This window comes from Exophiala oligosperma (genome assembly GCF_000835515.1).
Source record: "Exophiala oligosperma strain CBS 72588 unplaced genomic scaffold supercont1.9, whole genome shotgun sequence".
Taxonomy (NCBI): Eukaryota; Fungi; Ascomycota; class Eurotiomycetes; order Chaetothyriales; family Herpotrichiellaceae; genus Exophiala; species Exophiala oligosperma.
The window spans coordinates 1,468,269-1,486,669 of record NW_015622826.1 but is presented as its reverse complement, the minus strand read 5'-3'; the positions used below and the strand labels follow the sequence as shown (position 1 = coordinate 1,486,669).

Here is an 18,401-nt window from a genome sequence, read left to right as displayed (position 1 = left end):
ATGCTCGTAGATCGGTGCCGGAATCCAAATGACACCTAACGTATCGGTGCTCTTGCAGCGATGGGGGGTTGACACCGTGATTGGAAACAACCTGGTGCAGTTTGAGGAATTGAACATGCGCCGAAAAGATGGAACACTTGTTGGCCATACCAAGATCCCAACTTTGGAACATACCCTCGGTCGTCCATGGTGGCTCGTACACCGTGCCCACCTTCACGATGGTTTGGCAACGGTTGCGCGTAGCGTCGGAGCCGAGATTGTGATCGACGCTCAAGTTACGAGCATCGAATACCAGAAGTCAGACACAGTGACGGTGGAAACACATAAGCATCAGACGTTCACTTTCAACCTTCTTGTTGGTGCAGATGGTGTCAACAGCATCACAAGACAGATCTTGTTTCCAAATACTCACCCGGAGCCCCCGACCACAAATTGCGCATATCGAGCCATCGTGCCTTACGACAGAATTCGAGAAGACCCAGTCGCCAGAGAATTGATTCAAAAGAAGACGATGGAAGTATGGATGGCTGAGAATGCCTATATCATCACTTATCCAATCAGTGATGCTAAGCTCTTCAACCTTGTGTTGTCACATCATCGCCCGGAAAAATTGCGTGCCACCCAGAATGACGTCCCAATTGAGGAGCTCTGGAACGAATACAAGGACTTTGACCCTCGGATAAAGCGCATTGTTGATATGATCGACAAGACAGTGAGGTCCATTTCAAGTTCTGAGAAACAAGCCCCCGTACTGACCTATTCTTAGTCGCGATGGCCCCTTCTGGTCACGGGACCCATGCGCTCATGGTCTTCTCCTCGAAAAAATGTCGTTCTCATGGGAGATGCAGCACATTCCATGGTGAACCACATGGCCCAAGGTGCGGCTACCTCTATGGAAGACGGAGCTTTCCTGGCAAGGTGTATCGCCAAAGTTGTCGCGGGCAAGCTCGGAATCGATCGAGCTGTCAAAATTTATGAGGAAGAGCGACAACCAAAGGCTTACCAGAAGCAACAAGTCTCGTTCTTAAACGGTGCCATCTGGCAGTTGCCGAACGGGCCTGAGCAACAAGCTCGAGATGCTGCCATGGCGCCAGAGCTCGACGGGAAATACTATGTCCGCAGCAGTAACCTCTACGGCGATCCACAGACAGTCCTTGAAGTATATGGCTATGATGCCGAGGGTCACGCCGAGACTGCCCTGAGAAAGTACCTCAACAATGGAAAGGAGGTCGCTCACCCGGACACGGGAGTAACTGAGACGATGCAACGCAAATACATGGATTGGTTTGCGGCGGGAGAAAAGTCCCGCGGAGAGCCATCTCGGCTTCAGTCAAGGTTGTGATCTGGTAGAATATGGTGTTCCGTGAATGGTAGACCGGGGGACATGGAGATTTAGATTTCTCTACATCATAAATTCCAACGAGTCTTGATACGTGAAGATGAATTAAAGCTTTCTCGACATTGTGGCTTGCGTCATATGGCAGCAAGAAACTCTTTAATCAATAAGCTCTCGAGCTTTATCACTTGGCAGCACAAGCAGCGGTCGACGAGCTTCCATTGCCGCAATCAAACGAGGAACAAACAGGAGAATTGTGCATTGCGTTCGATTGCTTGGCAGAAGACAACGTTGTGAAGAACAATCCCACCTTTACAAATCCCTCTGAGCAGTGTCCGTTTCTTACCGCCGTCCAACAAGGCCTGCTTGTATCTGTCATACCAGAAAGCGAAGATCCAAAGCGTGCCCAGAGTACTCCTCCATCAATGAACCAAATGCCGGTGCCGAATCTTGTATTGTACTCAAAGGTCGGCGTGATTGTCCTTTCGTGGCTTCAGGCATGACCACTCGGCCTTGAGCGGGTTTTCATGGCATGGGGAGTCAGCGCTCTTCTTCGTTAGGAGTCGTTGCAAATAGGGAGGTCCAAGCATCGACCCCAGAACGCTTGGTGAATCAGCCATTGGTATAAGATTCCAGCGCACTTGAGTCGGGCAAAAGCACTACTACACACTAGTGCACTCCTGAGTAGCGTCAAGACGATTCGGCATTTAGACTGCAGACTACTGTACGGGCTACCAGCTCTCAGGCTGATGGTGCAAGTTGACCTGGTGAGTCTGGCAAGATTGGCCGGCATCCCTGTCACCCACCCATGAGGACATACTAGGATCATGCATCCTGCTGTCTTGGGAAGGGTTCGCCAGCCTGCGAATTGAACAGGCATATAAGGCGTCGCTTTTCCACTTGGGCCCAAAAACCCGTTGCAACCTCAGCGTATCGAAAGGGCTACCAAAGAGTCTACTTCAAAATTCTTGCCATTCGGCTTCATTGAGCGAACCAAAACATGGAGCAAAGCAGTAATATATGGCAGCCTTTGTCCAACCAATGGAGCTTTCGCGTGGTCACAGTATACCATGGCCGTAATCACGAACCAATTGAAGTTTTCCTGCACGAAAAAGACTTGAGACTCGAACACGAATACGTTGCCTTGTCGTATACGTGGGGTAATGCTTGGTCCCAGGCCGAAATACAGGCGAATGGGCAACAGCATCGGATCTCGGAAAATCTGTACGAAGTCTTGAAGATCATCCGTGACGATGACCACGACATAAATGTCTGGATAGATGCCCTCTCGATATCTCAGGTTGATCCTGTGGAAAAATCCAATCATATTGGGATGATTGGCAAGATATTCCAACAGGCAAAAGACGTGTTGGCCTGGGTCGGCCACCAGAGCCCCAACGGCTTAGATCTTTCCAAACTAACGGCTGTCAACGAGAATCATGGCCCCCGAAAGAAGAGCGTCTTTCGAAGAGCTACCGAGGCAATAGTCCACCCCGAGTTACGAAGAACGAAACGCTACCCCACGACTTACACAGATGCATGGATGACGGCTGACTACCGCAGGCGTGCTGAAATTATCTCAAAATTGTTGCAGCGCCCATACTTCGGACGAACCTGGATCGTCCAGGAGCTTATCTTCTCCAAGCATATTACTTTCCGGTGCGGACCACACACCATAACCTGGGAGGTTTTGATGAACCTTATCGATAAAATTGTCGATTATGACCCCGAATGTGTACGCGATATTGAACTTCCGCGTCCCGACCCGTATTACGAAGATCAGATCGAAATGTTGACTGCAAACCCCAGGTTTGACCGGTTGATGTTTATCCGAGGGTGTCGCCGTTCCCATGCAGCAAATGACTTGGGCCTCGGGCTCATTGACTCCATCAATATATTTGCAAATACATCGCAGAGTCTTCCGCACGATCGTGTCTATGCTTTGCTGGAGCTGGTGCAAAAAAAGGGGTCGCTGCAGCCTCTGCAACCAAACTACGAGCTGAAGATGAGCCAGTTGTTTGTCCAGGTGTTTCGAACTCGTTCGTGCGTGCATCCGGGTGAGCTCTTTGCACCAGAACCAGGCCCGCTGCCCAAGCCATGGAAGTGGAACAGCACAGCTTTCGATCAACTGGTGGGATCGAGGAGCGTGATAGCGGCGTGCCTTTTGAGTGACCTTCGCATATCTCGAGAGCAAGCGTTGGATGCCCTAAAGGAGCTGCAGGAATGCGCACGTCAAGACCAGTGTGCCCGAGCAGACGATGACCTGTTTGCTGTTGCCAACGCATTCCACGTGTTGTACGGCTACCCTGAGGAGGGGAATCATGGACGATTCAGACAAGCGCTGTACGCAGCGCTGTGTGATGCGCTCCCCCCAGATTGGATCCGAAAACAGGCCCAACGGTGGTTTGACAACCTGCTCATCGTACTTCCTGGGTACTTTGATTCGTCTGACGAATCCCTAGGCCTTGATGTAAGCGTGCTTCTGAAGGCGTTCGACGATGAACGACGTCCATGAGCTATGGATCGAGCTCTAGATCTGAAGCGGCGCATTCGCCCGCTCCTCAGGACCGCAGGACATTTTGCCAGAGTTAGCTCTTATCTTCGCGGGGGACTAGTCAGCACAACCTAACCAGACTTTCGAATATAGTCTGACCTGTATTGAGCTGTACTCAATCAGGCTATTACCAGGTAGAATGTGTAGGAATGTGACCACTCTCTACCTTGACGTGGCTAATACATTTTGCTATTGCATTGTCGCGAGAAGAAAAGGCACTTTCTACAGCTGCGTGATCACGAAAAAATCACCAATCTTCTGTAACAAGGTGTCATGTAGGTCATTGACAGGTTCTTAATCGAACATTGGTTGCCTAACAATGAATTTTGTGGTGCTCGGAAGTTCCTGCATCGTGGCTCTGGGGAGAAAAAAAAAGAACTCAGTCGGGACTAAGCAAGGGCGGCATCACTTGCATTCCCTATCGGGGTGGGAGGCTCGAGCAGTAGTACTCCGTACCTTGGCAGCAATTTCGAGGCTGCTCTTTCCAGAGACCTTAATCGGAGTAGGTCACTGCTTTTTCCTGCGCCAACATTTCGCAGACTTCACTTTTCTTCTCTGCGTACTTTCTTCTTGGCTTGCTTGCTTGCTTCCTTCTTTGACTGGGCAGTCGGCGTTTAGGTGCATTTATGCAGGCACCGGTTCCTCTTCCGAGGCTCCTCAATGGTGCTCTACAGCCGTCAGCAAGTCGAATTCCTCATTTGAGCCTCCACATTTTCCGGCGGCAGCTTCGACAACCTGTCCACCATCAGCCGAAATGGCATCCTCACCTTTCCCCTGTCCATCGCCGATACCAATCTAGCGCTGTACTTGGAACCTCATTCTTCCCACTGGACAGCATAACAAGCCAGGAGGACTACAATGATGCGAATGCAGGTACAGCCGGGCATGCGACAGCTAGCGCCTCGGTCCCTGATGTTGGGTCCTCTACACAGTCCTCCGTAAGACACGAGGTGTCTATGGAGGAGCTACTGGAAGAAAATAACCCTGAAAGAATATTGCTGGGCCTGGTCACACCCTCGATCGGCGAGGGGTTCGTTCTGAACGCGGACGATGCGACATTCACCAAAGCCATATGCGCTCTAGATCCAGACTACTTTATCGTGCCGTTCAGAGATATTCACCGATACATTAAACCTACGCTGGAAGTCGGACCTCGATTCCGCCGTGTTAGATCTTACGAAGAGCGCATCAGCACTTTTTATCATCTGTTGGACACCCTAGTGACAATGCGAAAAGACCGGGGCCACAAACTTTCTCTCGATGTCTATCGGCATTTGCTACGTTGTGCAGCCCTTGGGGGGAATGGTACCATGGCAAGGAACATTCTTCGGAAAGTCATGCCAGACAATGATATCACGCCCGATGTTGCCTGCTATAACTATTTCATGGAGGCCCTGAACTGGAATCTGGCCTATGGTCGGCATGAGAGGTTCCATCTCAGAGTTGTCCCCAACCATACCGATCTCCGGGCCCGACCATCCAGACCCAAAGGCTTCCAAGGCCACTCAGTGGCTTCACCAATGAATCGGAACGATGATCAGTCCCTACGTTTAGAAGTGCTGAGGACTTTCAATGAGCTCGTCAGACAAGGCCTAAAGGGCGACGAAGCCACTTTTTGCAATTTGATAATTGCCATGGGTCGTGAGGGTGACATATCCAGCGTGATGAGTGTGCTAAAGTCGGTTTGGAATATCGATCTGGAAGCTTTGGGGAGATACGACGAAGAAGAAGTCGAAAGTCCAACATTTTACGAAGCGGATTCTCCACTACGCCCTACGGAGCGCTTGCTTCATGCAGTGGTCCATACATTCTCTTCCAACAACCAAGTTAATGTGGCGAGCCGATTAATCGATTATATTTCCCGAAACTATAACATGCCCATACCAGACTCTGTTTGGACCCAATTGCTTGAGTGGACCACTGTCCTGGCTGTGCAATTGGGAGGCAGAAGAAAGCGAGATGGCCACACTCTTGGCCGGGTCTCGCAAGATGGAGTCCAAGCACTCTGGGATGCCTACCATGATGAACCGTACAATGTTCCAGTCACCATTGTTGACCAAATGATCAAGCTCAAATGCTCTATGCGAGGCAAGCATCTTGACCTTTCTCTGCAAGAGCTTCGCATTTGCAAGAGACTGCTTGAGGAAGATCGTACAATTGTCTCACAATTATATGACCAGATGCGTGAGCAATTGACCAAAAATCACGAGCAGATTTTTGCAGATGGTGTGCCATCGGCGGAATTCCTAAAACTAAAACGAGAATTTTTATTCGCCTCGTTGAAGATGGACTGCCACATCCAACTAATAGCAGTTGCTGTTCGAATCATGCTCAAACAGAAACATTGGAACTTCACCTCGCACATCGCCGACTTCAGGAAGGTCACATGGCCACTCCAATTAGTGCCTGACCTTGTCCGAGAGTGGTCGGATTTTCTACCAAACATCATCCCCTACTATACACCAACAGGCCATGTCATGATAAGTGGCCAGCAGCATCGACATGATGCTCTTGTATCGGCCAATTCGACCCAAACCACCCCGGTCGGTCGGATGCGTGCAGCATTGGACACATACAGCCCTGCTCGCTTGCGGCGTGCGGTTGACCATGCACAACGTTCTCTCAACAGCAGAGCCAAGTCCGATACCGATAAAGAGACAACAAGGAAAGCAAGAGTTGCGGACTATGGTGATGAGAAGTATACAGATTGGGTCCTTGAAGAAGAGAGAGAATCACGTGGTGAACGCTTAAACAACCCGTCCTGGGGCACCTTGAACAATCCTGGCCCCGACTGGCGTGTTGACGAATGGTCACCATGGCGATCGTCGTCAGGGACAGAGGCAAAGGTATAGGAGGCCTCTGATAGTAACTTGAGCGAGGAAGAAGCCTAGTCTGACCTTGAAAAAGAAATCTTGTGTGTATCTCAAGTGTAGCACATTTGTATGATATGTATTCCGAGGCCTCTGTACTCCGTACTATAGTTTCAAATAAAAAGAGGCCATCCATTCTGCGACTGCAAATTTCTTTCGACGGTAAGCTGCTGCATAAGTCCGATCAATGACCATGCAATTCAAAAACAGCAAGGACGCGGCTCCTCTGTACTCCTGTGCTTGCCCAAAAAAAAGACAACGGAGAGGCAATCTGGCATTGGTGAATGTCAATCAATCTCCGTTTTCCTTCAAGGCTAGTCAGCCCTCTTCGCAGCGGTCATCATCCAGTCATCATAAGCAGCATTGCCATTTCGCTCCCACAGACCGACCCTTTCCCACCAACCACATTGCACTTTTTTGCTGTGTTGTTCGTCACGTTCCTACAACCTTTTGGGCCTTCAAGTCATTCACCACCATGTAGCGCCCTAAGCCGATCCATCCCCAGCGAAACCACACCATCTGACTCGCGTGGCCTTCGGTCATGGCGGCACGGGCCCGCCAATAGCGAGGGATATCGTTTATAAAAACCAACCGATCCGGGTTGCTTTTATTTGCGGCGGCACCCCCTGCTGTCCACGAAGCCCCTCCGCGTCCCGAGGTCGACCGGGAGACTATGCCGGAGATGTTGGAAAAAATTGCGTTGTAGATGCCGCCCAGCATCGTGGGGATCGCGTCGAGGATGAAGCTGTACTTGCGAGCGATGTTGACGGTCGGTAAAGTGTACAAAGAGACCGGGCATGCGTAACCGCTGTGGCCGTGCATGATCCGTTGCAAGAAGAGGGTCGCGCCGTGGAAGAGGGCGATGTGGTTCGGGTGGCTTGATATGCCGCGCTCGTCGAACGTGACGAGGACGTCAATGCTGGCGAGGGGTCCTGCTGGTACGTTTGATGCTGCTGCAGGCCCCGGGGACACGGACGTCGACGTAGACACAGAGGTTGACTTTGGGTTGGTTTTGGATGAAGACTTGGACTTTCTTTTATCCTTGTCCTTTTCCTTCTCCTTTGAAGGGGTGGACGACGTAGATGGCGCCGCCGCTTGTGACTTGCTGTTGTTCAGATGAGGCGCAAAGGCACTCGCGAGAACGCGCACTATGTCCTCGGGTTGCCAGACCTGGTCCATGCCGTCCTTGAAGCGTTCGTCGTCTAGGACGTAGACATCCTCTCTGCGTCGGAGGCCGAGTTGCACCGCGGCCTTTTCGAGCTCGAGGCGCCTTGTCTCGCCAATCCCATCGGCGTTGCCGGTGGACATGCAGAGGATCTTCAGATGGTTTTGTAGTGAGGGGTGCGTGAGAGCTTGGAGCGTCGGGTTGAAGAACATGGATTCATCGTCAGGGTGGGCTATCAGGAGGATGATCCGCTTATTGCGCATCGACTGTGGGATCGGGGGGACGCTGGCGGCCGTGATGTGCCAAAGGGCGAAGAAGAGGACTGGAAGCAGGGAGAGGCTGAGAATGGTTGTTCCCTCCATGGCGCGCAGTATCTAAGGTGGTGGACTGGTCGCCTCCCCGGTGCGGGTGTCTTCTCGCGTGACTCGACCTCTACGTAACGACTGCGACGCGGATGAACAGCTGAAGTTGAAATATCCCAGTCCCGTCCCACGAGGACCTAGTGTATCTACCTAGCGCTCCCTTGCCTTCCCTCCGGACGGCCTCGGTCTCCAAATCGGCGCAGAAGTCTAGCCACCTAGTATCTTATTCTGGTCGACCTCGATGCGTAGTGGCAGGCGATCGCGGGGCGTTTGGTTCCAAGCGAATCGCTCTCTGAACGCAGACAGGATGTTCATGGCGCTGGAACAGCGTAGATGTTCAGAAACCCCATCATCCAGGGAAAAGAACTGCGACAGGGTGCATGAACCTGTGGAGCAAGCAGAAAAAACAAAAAAGCGGTCTACGTGGCCGGATTAGTTTGCAGTTTGTGGTTGCAGTCGATCAAGTCATGCGGTTCTGGTACGAAGTAACAATTTCTGGGTCTCGTTCGTTTCGCTTTTGGCTTCTTCGTCTCCGAATGGCCAGTGTCACTTCGCTTCGAATTTCTCCACCCTTCAAAAAGGGGGGACTACTTCAGAGAAGCGAGTATGGACTATGCGAAGGTGGGATTATTGTAAGTTGGAAGACTTGTCGACCCAAGTACTCCGTACTCGGTACATGACACTGGCAGTAACAAAGGTTTAGATCACACTATCATCCTAGAATCCTGAAGACAGAGAGACGCATGTATACAGGGTCATCAATCTAATGATTGATACGATTTAGTTCAGCATAATCCACGCTACTTTGGCACTCTAAATGAGCGAATTGGACACGACACGAGCACTCACGTCTAGGCATACGGCGGGACGAACCTGGCAAGAGCTTCATGGCAAAGCAGAACCGTATGTGTCAAGCTGCATGTTGCACTTGACAGTTCACGACCGCTACTAATCCAGCCGCAACTGTCGTGGCCCCCAGTGTTTTCGGTGGTCGTTCCAGAACGTCCTTCGGAAATGATAAACAGGGTTCGAGAGTCACAGGGCGATTGTCATCAAATGTGCACAAAAACAATAAGTGAGCTTGCCACTTTGCGGCATGTTGGGCCATACCTGGATTGAACAGATAAAAGTTCTTTGAATTCAAATTTCTTGTCAGCATATTATCACTTTGTAGCTAGTAGTCGAGTGAGACCAACCATAGTCCCCAACTCCGCCCCTAAACGCCATCAACTCCGAACCACTGATAAGCAACTGCACAGCTGAGAATTTTCGTCGATCGTGTCTGCATAAATAGCCGGTACAGGGATGCCCTGTAATAAACGTAGACCTAAACCCTGTCGTTCTCGACGATGGAAGGGCCAGGTTGCAACTCTCCAACGTGGTCTAGTACCTGTATCTTGTTGAATAGTCTTTTGGTGAAACAACCAAACCTCTGCCCTTCTTTGCACCCTTGTAGATTGTTTCCAAGATGTCGATCAGCTCTTGCTTATCTTCGAGAACCCAATTGAGTTTGTTGTTGTTACCAGTGCCAAAGTCGCACATCATGTGCTTGTTGCGAAAGAAGAACATGAGCGTTACTGGGTCGTATAGTTCGTACATTTGATTGAAATCTGGGACCTGGTCGATGTCACAGACATAAATGACTGCAAAGTTTTTCACACGCTCCGCTATCTTGAATAGAGTCTCGTCCTGCCGCATGCAGTCCGGGTCCCAATCGCGGCCGAATCGTATAACGACCAATCTTTCGTCTTCGGAGAGGATAGCCTGGTCGACATGCCAGGCTGAGGGGAGATGAGGGATGACGACGGAACCCATGGTGTGACTTTGGGTGAGATCAAGTTGGGACGTGTCGTGAGAAGCTCAATGCCTTGATCTCGAGTAGATGGGATGTTGTTGAGATGGCAGGACTCGTTGTCGAAATTATTCGCAGGCTTGGAAGAAGATAGAAATGACCCAACTCGTACCGGTGCTTGGCAAGGCTGAACCCTGGGTTACTGCAAGGCTGTGTGGTATCGCCGCTAAGGGGCGATCATTGTTGGTATCGAACGACATTTTTACCCCGCTGAAAATCGGAGGATTTTTTGCCAGCGTCTTCATCGTGCCTGCGTTGGCTCTTCATTCCAGCAAATTTATTGAGCAGACCAGGCGTTCAAGATGGACCAGGTCTCGAGCAACTCATCGTCTTCAAACGTTGATTCTACCATTTCCGCCCTTCGGAAAGACCTGACCTCCGAGGATGTCGCCCTCGCCCGTCGTTTCCGTGCACTTTTCTCCCTCAAACACGTCGCATCCCAATCGCCGGGTCCTCAAGCCACGGCCGCAATAGAGGCCATCGCTGCCGCTTTTGCATCGCCCTCAGCACTTCTTAAGCATGAACTGGCATACTGCCTGGGCCAGACCAGAAATCTCTATTCAGTACCGTTTCTAAGAGCGGTGCTCGAGAATAGGTCAGAAGATGCAATGTGCAGACACGAAGCGGCCGAGGCGTTGGGCGCTCTGGGAGACTTATCAAGCCTAGAAATCATGAAACAAATGAAGGACGACGATAAGGAACCTGTGGTGGTAAGGGAAACGTGCGATATTGCCATTGATCGCATTCAGTGGGCACATTCCCAGGGCAGACAAGATGAAGCATTGAAACCCAGCGACTTTGCATCCATCGATCCAGCGCCACCCATGCCATTCTCAACCCAAACTCCATCAATACCTGAGTTACAAAAGACACTCCTGGATACCTCTCTTCCTCTCTTTCAACGCTACAGAGCCATGTTTGCTCTCCGAGACCTTGCTTCTCCACCAGACCTTCCCACCGCAGAAGCTGCCGTGCAGGCCCTTGCTTCTGGCTTTGTCGATCCGTCGGCACTTTTTAGGCACGAGGTAGCATTTGTGTTCGGTCAATTATCACATCCAGCATCGATTCCCGCTCTGGTGTCTGTTTTGGAAAATGGAAAGGAGGAAAGTATGGTTCGTCACGAAGCCGCTGAAGCCTTGGGTAGTCTTGGAGAAGAGCCTGGAGTGGAGGATATCCTGAAAAAGTTCCTCGAGGACCCAGAACAAGTTGTTCGTGAGAGTGTCATCGTGGCCCTTGACATGGCCGAATACGAGAAGAATGGTGAGATGGAGTATGCCACCGTTCCAGAGGCCGTGGCTGCTTGAGTCCAAGAGAGTCCAAGAGAGGTCTTTGATAGCGTGCATTTAAGGCGTCGGTGGTAACACTGAGATTGAGCGTCCTCAGTTGTTTTGGACATCCTTGTAGCCACATTCGCATCTGTAAAAAACTGTAGTACCTTCGTCGGCACTTCTCAGTTGTTTGGTATGATAGAACATTTCGGGCCGATGGCATTCAGGACACTCCCGTTGTATGACAGCTTCAACCTGTAGATCCTCCGCGTTGATGTTTTGGACTTCAGAATGTTTTGATCGTAGTGCTGAAGGAAATGCGCTAGGCTTGGACTTCGAGGTGATCACTTTGGACGAGGTATCTTTCGTGTATTGGAAACAGTCATCACACTTGATCATGTCATCTTGGTTTTTCCCAGGGACTACACGCGGAAGTAAAGAGCCGCAAACGTCGCAAAAGAGAAGACTTCCTATTGCGACCATTTTGACAATCGAATTCGGGGCTGGGGTTCAATGGCAGATTCGTCCGGTTAGACGTTAGACAAGGAATAATTTTTTGTAGATTTACTCGCCTACTTCACAAGGCTGAGAGCGTAGACCCTCCGCTAGTATAAATACAGCCTAGCGCAGCCTCATTCTCCAACTGCAATTGCGATCTTCTTCTCCCCAGACATTGCATCTACATGCATGGCTTTTTGTTTTTATCAGATGCTGCACGTTCTTTCCTACTTACACATGCGCATTTACAAACATGGTCTTAGCGTCTACTGGACCGCTGAATTTCATGTCGTCCCTGTGCATGCCCACCTAAGATACCCTCTCAGCCTCATCGGCGCAGTCACCCCGGATTGCGGGACGATCGAATACGATGGTAATCAACGATACTATTGAGGTTGTCATACCTCGGAAAACATCAAGCGGAGCCAAATCAAGGCAGGTCACTGTGGACGAGGCGATACAGTATACCCCAATGACGACCTCAATCCTGCCTGTGCATGGTGAGTTTGTTTGCCTATGTCCGTCACTCTGCTAAGAACCAAGATCGCATCCCCATACCACAATTGCGTAGTATACAAGATGCCAGGCTCACGAACTCTACCGAAAGGGCGTCTGCATATCGAAGCGATCTATACAGTTCTAAGGCGAAGGAACGCCTGGCTGCGCTATTAGACCCCTCGCGACTGTCAGAAGTGTAGGCTTGCGTGTTTCTTCTTGTTGTTGCTTTTCTAACGGTGACAGAAAATTCAAACGTCCTCCAATCAACAATGATACTTCACATGAGTCTCACTTGAACCCCGTTCAGAAGATGGTCCTGGATTTAACCAAAGTTGACTACACCTATCCAACTCCCGACCCTGCTCGACCACCGCCTAAGAAATCTACACCTAAGAAAACTCCTTCTAATTCGATGCATTCCGGCTTTACCGTCGATATTCCACAACCGCCTTCATCTTTCCGACGACAGGAATATGCGGAGATTCCTGTATCGCCAAAGAGACGCAAATTGGGTGATCCTCAGATGAATGGGAAGGTCGCTCTCGCTGCGAAGTCTAAGAAAGAGAAAGAGGATTTGCTTTTGAACAATTTCGAGAATGTGCTGTCTGAGATCTTCGAGGCTCAGGATCGACTCGCTCCAGATACATCTGCAGTTCCAGCAGCCAGAAGTGCAATATTTGAAGTGCCTCACGAGGATGACGATGATGCAGAGCCTCGGCTTTCACTCAAGACCCAAGATCAACTGCAGACGATGCTGAATCAACTAGTTATTGCAAACAGGCTGACCGATGCTCCTCTGGAGTATGTGCAGCGACTCCAGCGAATCTGCGAACCCGCGGTTGAAGCAGCGCAGACAACCAATCTAAGATTATCTCAAGAACCCTCAGAGGATGATATTCTATCGTGGTTGGCCAAACTCAATCAGGAGGAGATTGGTGCCATGTCTGCATGCACGTTGATCTACACAGTTTTAGGTGCTTCTCAGAATCAGGATCTTGTGAATTTGGAGGCTCTACAGTGGTTGCCGAATGTGCTTGTCAACCTCTTCGAAAATTGTTTGATTCCAATTGTGGAGGCTCGACCAGATGGGCATGACGGCAGGCTGTTTAGGGTTGCCTCAGAAAACAGCGAACTCTTGAGGAGGCTCCTCGATTTCGGTAGAAAACTTCTTGATCTCGCCGCAAAGGTGTGTATTCAGGTCAAGGGGGCTGGATCGATCGTCAATTCAACAGAATTCCTCGCGGCAAAACTTCTGTTCGTACAGAACGCATACAATGATAAACTTTCAGCACTCGGTTCCCAAGCATATGAACGATCACGAAAGCAAGCTATGGCAGTCCTCGCCAAGCTCTACGCCGCCTTTCCCGCAGAAAGGGGACCGATTCTTGATGAAGTTTTGACGTCTTTAGACAAGCTCCCATCCAATAGCCGAAGTGCAAGACAGTACAAAGTGGGAAGTGGCAAAAACATCCAGCTCATTTCGGCTTTGTTTATGCTACTCGTCCAAACCCCGACGATGCAATCACGAAAGGCTGCAGCCCACAAGCAGCGTCGTCCACGGCGTGATTTGTCACGAAACCCAGAGAGCTCAGATGAGGAAGCCGAAGAAGACGACATGGAAGTCGACTCTACTGTCTCTGATCAGTCAGACCACGATCCAATCTCGAAGCTCGGCCGCGTTGCAGACAATCTGTTCGAGGATGCTTTGAAAAGTGCGCAGCAAATTGTCGGCTGGATGGTTGACAAAGCTTCAAAGGTCACCAAGTCTGGAGATTCGCCATATCGTAACATCCTCGATTTGTTTGTCGAAGATTTGACCATAGTGCTTCCATCGACAGATTGGCCGGCATCAGAGTTGCTGCTGACCGTCTTGGCTATGCACATGATTTCTCTGGCAAAAAAAGACAAGGCTGCTTCTATCAAGAATATGGCGCTCGAGTGTCTTGGAGTTATGGGCTCCGCGATTTCTGTTACAAGAGCATCAGCCCGAAGCCTTCTGTCGGCCATCTCTCGAGATGGAGACACGGGAGCCGCCATTGGACAGGATCTCGCGAACCTGATTAAGGATAGGGCACATTTTGGCATTGATCCAGAAGAGCTCATATCACCCGAAGGGCCATTCTCAATCGTATACTCCTATATGAGCTCTCAGAAAGGTGAAGGTCTCAGGACCAAATCTGCGACAGCGTACTTTCTGGTACAATATGCCACTTTCATATCGAGAACATTACGAGGGCCCAGGGGTGCTGCACATGATCCCGCCTTGGAGTCGTCGCTGGCGAACATGATATCTATCGTCACACACCAGCTTTCTGCACCCGATGAGTTTCATGAGGCACCAGATAGCTTTCTAAATGTCAAACATCAGGAAGCACAGTTGGCGTACCTGCTTACGATCCTAAACATGCGCTTTTGTCGGCAATTCGCTAGTATCGCCAAAACGTTAGCCTCGTCTCTTTCGAGTGATCAGGCTCAAGTGCGAAGCCGCAGTTTGAAGAGTGTGGTTACAATTCTCGAAACGGACTCAAGCTTGTTAGACTGGGATCCCACGATCGCCGACGACGTGTTCAAGTGTGCCTCTGATGATTCTTCCCTGGTACGCGATTCAGCACTGTCTCTCATTGCTAGATTCATCATGCCTCAACCGACGCTCGAAGAGAAGGCGTTCAAACGACTCCTGAGATGTGCTGGAGACGCCAATGTTGGTGTGCAGAAACGTGCGATAGGCCATCTGAAAGATGTCTTTCTGAGGGAAACGAGAGAGAGTATGAAGGTCACAATTGCCATTGAGTTTCTTCGACGCACTGCAGACCAGGAAGCTTCAGTAGCCGACCTTGCGCGGAAGACCTTATCGGAGATCTGGGTCCAACCCAATTCGACTCTCCTGGCTAAATCACCTGAGTCTGCCCACGTCGAAGTCACGCTGGAAAGACTCAAAGCCCATATTGTCGCTTGTGTTAACAGTGATATTGAGGGCATGGCGGCATTATTGAAGAAATTCTTGGTAGGGTGCCTCAAAGATTCTAAAGACCTTGAGCAAGTGCACAACTTGTACGCCTATCTAGTCAAAAAGCTGCTAGACTCGGCGAATGGAAGCGATGCGGGCCCGGCCGAGTTGACAACACTGGTGTCTTTCGCAGAGGCACGCCCACAAACAGTCGTTCCCAGTGACCTGACAAGCTTGAAAAGCTATCTGAAGGACCTTTCCAGCGAGGACATTCTAAAGTTTAAATCGGTTGTTGCCATATTTCGCAGCGTTTTACCAAACTTGTCGAAGACTCAGGAAGTCTTGTTGTCAGAGGTGCAACTTTACCTTCTGAAATCGACTCCGAAGCTATCTCGTCGGCAAGATTTAGAACAAGTTATGTTCTGTCTCCAGAGTATCGATGGGGTATTGCTCAACACCTTTAAGATCGTCACGTTCATCAAATCGATCATGCTGAACGTCTTCCAACCCAACATTGCCGAACAGATGAAAGAGAGGCTCCTCAAGGAAAACAAGTTACAAGAGCTCGAAAGCAGAAAACGCAATGTAAGAGCTAGCTCGTTACGACTTGCTGGCGTGGTCGCAAAGTATTTTGACTTTGAGCGCTACCGCAATTCTTTCCAAAAGGACTTCCCACCAGGTCGGAAAGACATCCCAGCATTTACGGCCGGATCATCAGTTGTGGGGTTTATTGCCGATAGTGTGGTACCATACACCCTGCAGAAGGAGCCGGTTGAGATTCGGCTGAGGGCGTTAGAAAGCTTGGGCTTGATATGCCAAGCTTGGCCAGGACAATTCAACAAGAAACACGTTCGAGAAACATTTTTCCAGGTCCTAGAAGGAACTTCTTTCTCTTCTATGAAAGATGACGATATTATCAAGATGCAGGTCATGGTTCTTACGGCGTTTGAGGAGTTGTATGCCAAGAGAGCCAGTGAGAAAGAGGAGACTGCCAAAACCGAAAGCAATGGTGAAGTACAGGCACTCAAAAGCATTGGTGGCAGCAGCAAAGCTCGTGAAGATGATTCAGCAATTTCGATCATCACGAATCCTCTTGTCGACCACCTGCTTCGCATGGTCATGGCCGAGACAGGTGAAAAGGCACTGCTCGCAGCTAAGACCCTGGCAAGCATCGACCACCAGGGCATGACCCATCCGAAACAGACCACGGCAGCTTTCGTCGCTTTGGAGACAAGTCTTGACTCGAGGGTTTCTCTAGTCGCCAGGGCCGCGCATGAACATCTCCACCAACAGCATGAGTCCGTGTGCGAACGAGAGTATATCAATGCCGTATTTGAAGCATTCCGATATCAGAACGAGGTATTTCAGGATCCACACGGAGCAGTCGTCCCCGGCTACAAGGCAAAGCTTTCCCAAGCTTTCACCATCATCAGTAGCAGCGGATCCAAGTATGTCAAGAAGTTCCTCAGCAGCTTGATATCAAAATTGAACACCGAGTATTCCAAATTGAGTGTCGAAGAGGGCGTGGTGCCAGAGCATGTACTCTTTGTTCTCTTCGTGACCCAGAACCTTGCGTTTTTGGAGTACAAGAAGATGGATGAATTGTTACATACGGTCTTGCAACTGGAGTTGGCTTTTGGCAAGAATGGGGGTGAACTTGCTCAAGCTATTGAAGCCAACCTTCAACCTGTTCTGGCCCCTCGGGTGGTCGATGGAGAGTTGGCAGACGGAGTTCAGCCCGAGCAAATGGCTTTCATGCCTCCTATCGATCCAGTGGTCCTGAAGAGATTGGCGACAGCTGCCTGCGCAGTGACACTGATATCGGAAGCGAGAAATTATCTGAAGAGACAATACGGCGTCTCTCGAGATGTGAAGATGGCAATGATGCAAAATAAGCAGACCAAAGAATCCACGAAGGAACCCGTCAAGGTGCATGGCATCACTGGCGAGAGATATTGGACGGCTACTACATCGGTTTTGAAATCCCTCGACAGCACCGATACCATGATACAACGGTGTCGAGATTTTGTGACACTTGTGGCAGTGGATGATGAAGTGAAGATCGCCGAGGAGGAAGAGGAGCTCTCAATGATGGCCACCCTACCTGAGCAGTCCATGGCAGCCCCTCGAGGTCGGAAGCGGAAGAGTGTTAATGGATCGGTGGGTGGGACACCAAAGAAAGCTCGAGGCCGGCAACCCAAGGGGCCCAGTTCGCGGCGGTCATCGAGTATCTCCTCGCTGGATGACGACCCTGACGGCGAATTTGCCGGTTGAGATGTTGACTCTGGGATTTGGACATGGCGTTTGGATGGTTGAAAACTACACTACGGGAAGGTCTCAAAAGATAGATTTAATGACGGGATGATTGGGGAAGATACAACGATGCTTCAAGTGTTTTTGGGGAAGGAGAAATCTCCGTCTAAATACTCTTCGAGGTCGAGAGGTTTAGTCGTGGCTGTGATACAGTGATACAAAGATACCCAATATAGTTATTGACCGGCCGTGGAGGTAGATTTATGGCCATAGAAAATCAAAGTAAAATGATTTACAGTATGACATAAATGTAACAACAAAATAACATAACTGATCTTATGCTTGCATAGCTATTCATTGTTGGCTAGACATGCATTAGTATCTATCTCTTGGTGTTCTTTTCGCTCGGGGCTCGGTCACAAAGGGCCAAAGATTAGGTGTGAGTAAGCGGATGAGTTAGACATACTCCATACAGCAATGCCGATAACAGGAATCTCTTGAGAATAGAAACACGAGTATTGTCGAAGTTCCTTGTGGCTGCAGCTGGCGGAGAATTTCTCTGCGCTACTATGTAGTCGACAACGTTGTGGTGATTGATTGTGGTGACGTTTTGTGCTCCGTAATTCCTACAATATGACAACGTACAGTAGTGAATAAAAAATCAAGCACTGGAACAAGCTCCGAACAGCCAGACATTTTACCCGCGACCTCCGGCCAGTGCGAGTCCGGAAGACCCTCTTAGGCGCTGGGTTTACAGGTTACTCGTACAGTACTCCGTAGTACAAACTCCTTCCAGGG

The 18,401-nt window shown here is 50.0% G+C and overlaps 7 protein-coding genes across 7 annotated transcripts; 4 read left to right on the top strand and 3 right to left on the bottom strand.

The window, feature by feature from the left end:
* The first annotated feature begins 1,533 nt into the window (after window positions 1-1,533).
* On the top strand, window positions 1,534-3,985 carry PV06_09096 (uncharacterized protein). Its single transcript, XM_016410506.1, has one exon. The coding sequence runs from the start codon at window positions 2,337-2,339 to the stop codon at window positions 3,849-3,851; it is 1,515 nt and encodes a 504-aa protein (XP_016259528.1). The 5' UTR covers window positions 1,534-2,336; the 3' UTR covers window positions 3,852-3,985.
* A 412-nt stretch (window positions 3,986-4,397) lies between these two features.
* Window positions 4,398-6,906, top strand: PV06_09095 (uncharacterized protein). Its single transcript, XM_016410505.1, has one exon. The coding sequence runs from the start codon at window positions 4,517-4,519 to the stop codon at window positions 6,740-6,742; it is 2,226 nt and encodes a 741-aa protein (XP_016259527.1). The 5' UTR covers window positions 4,398-4,516; the 3' UTR covers window positions 6,743-6,906.
* Window positions 6,807-8,795, bottom strand: PV06_09094 (uncharacterized protein). Its single transcript, XM_016410504.1, has one exon. The coding sequence runs from the start codon at window positions 8,285-8,287 to the stop codon at window positions 7,193-7,195; it is 1,095 nt and encodes a 364-aa protein (XP_016259526.1). The 5' UTR covers window positions 8,288-8,795; the 3' UTR covers window positions 6,807-7,192.
* Window positions 8,796-9,043: 248 nt separating this feature from the next.
* On the bottom strand, window positions 9,044-10,191 carry PV06_09093 (mitosis protein dim1). Its single transcript, XM_016410503.1, has 2 exons — window positions 9,484-10,191; window positions 9,044-9,419 (listed from the first exon to the last, which is right to left on the bottom strand). The coding sequence occupies exon 1, from the start codon at window positions 10,100-10,102 to the stop codon at window positions 9,671-9,673; it is 432 nt and encodes a 143-aa protein (XP_016259525.1). The 5' UTR covers window positions 10,103-10,191; the 3' UTR covers window positions 9,044-9,419; window positions 9,484-9,670.
* A 184-nt stretch (window positions 10,192-10,375) lies between these two features.
* On the top strand, window positions 10,376-11,675 carry PV06_09092 (deoxyhypusine hydroxylase). Its single transcript, XM_016410502.1, has one exon. It carries the CDS (start codon window positions 10,442-10,444, stop codon window positions 11,441-11,443), a length of 1,002 nt encoding a protein of 333 aa, XP_016259524.1. The 5' UTR covers window positions 10,376-10,441; the 3' UTR covers window positions 11,444-11,675.
* On the bottom strand, window positions 10,850-11,927 carry PV06_09091 (uncharacterized protein). The gene has a single exon (XM_016410501.1). It carries the CDS (start codon window positions 11,888-11,890, stop codon window positions 11,519-11,521), a length of 372 nt encoding a protein of 123 aa, XP_016259523.1. The 5' UTR covers window positions 11,891-11,927; the 3' UTR covers window positions 10,850-11,518.
* Window positions 11,928-12,112: 185 nt separating this feature from the next.
* On the top strand, window positions 12,113-17,882 carry PV06_09090 (uncharacterized protein). The gene is made up of 3 exons (XM_016410500.1): window positions 12,113-12,405; window positions 12,449-12,599; window positions 12,647-17,882. The coding sequence occupies exons 1-3, from the start codon at window positions 12,276-12,278 to the stop codon at window positions 17,622-17,624; spliced, it is 5,259 nt and encodes a 1,752-aa protein (XP_016259522.1). The 5' UTR covers window positions 12,113-12,275; the 3' UTR covers window positions 17,625-17,882.
* Window positions 17,883-18,401: the final 519 nt, after the last annotated feature.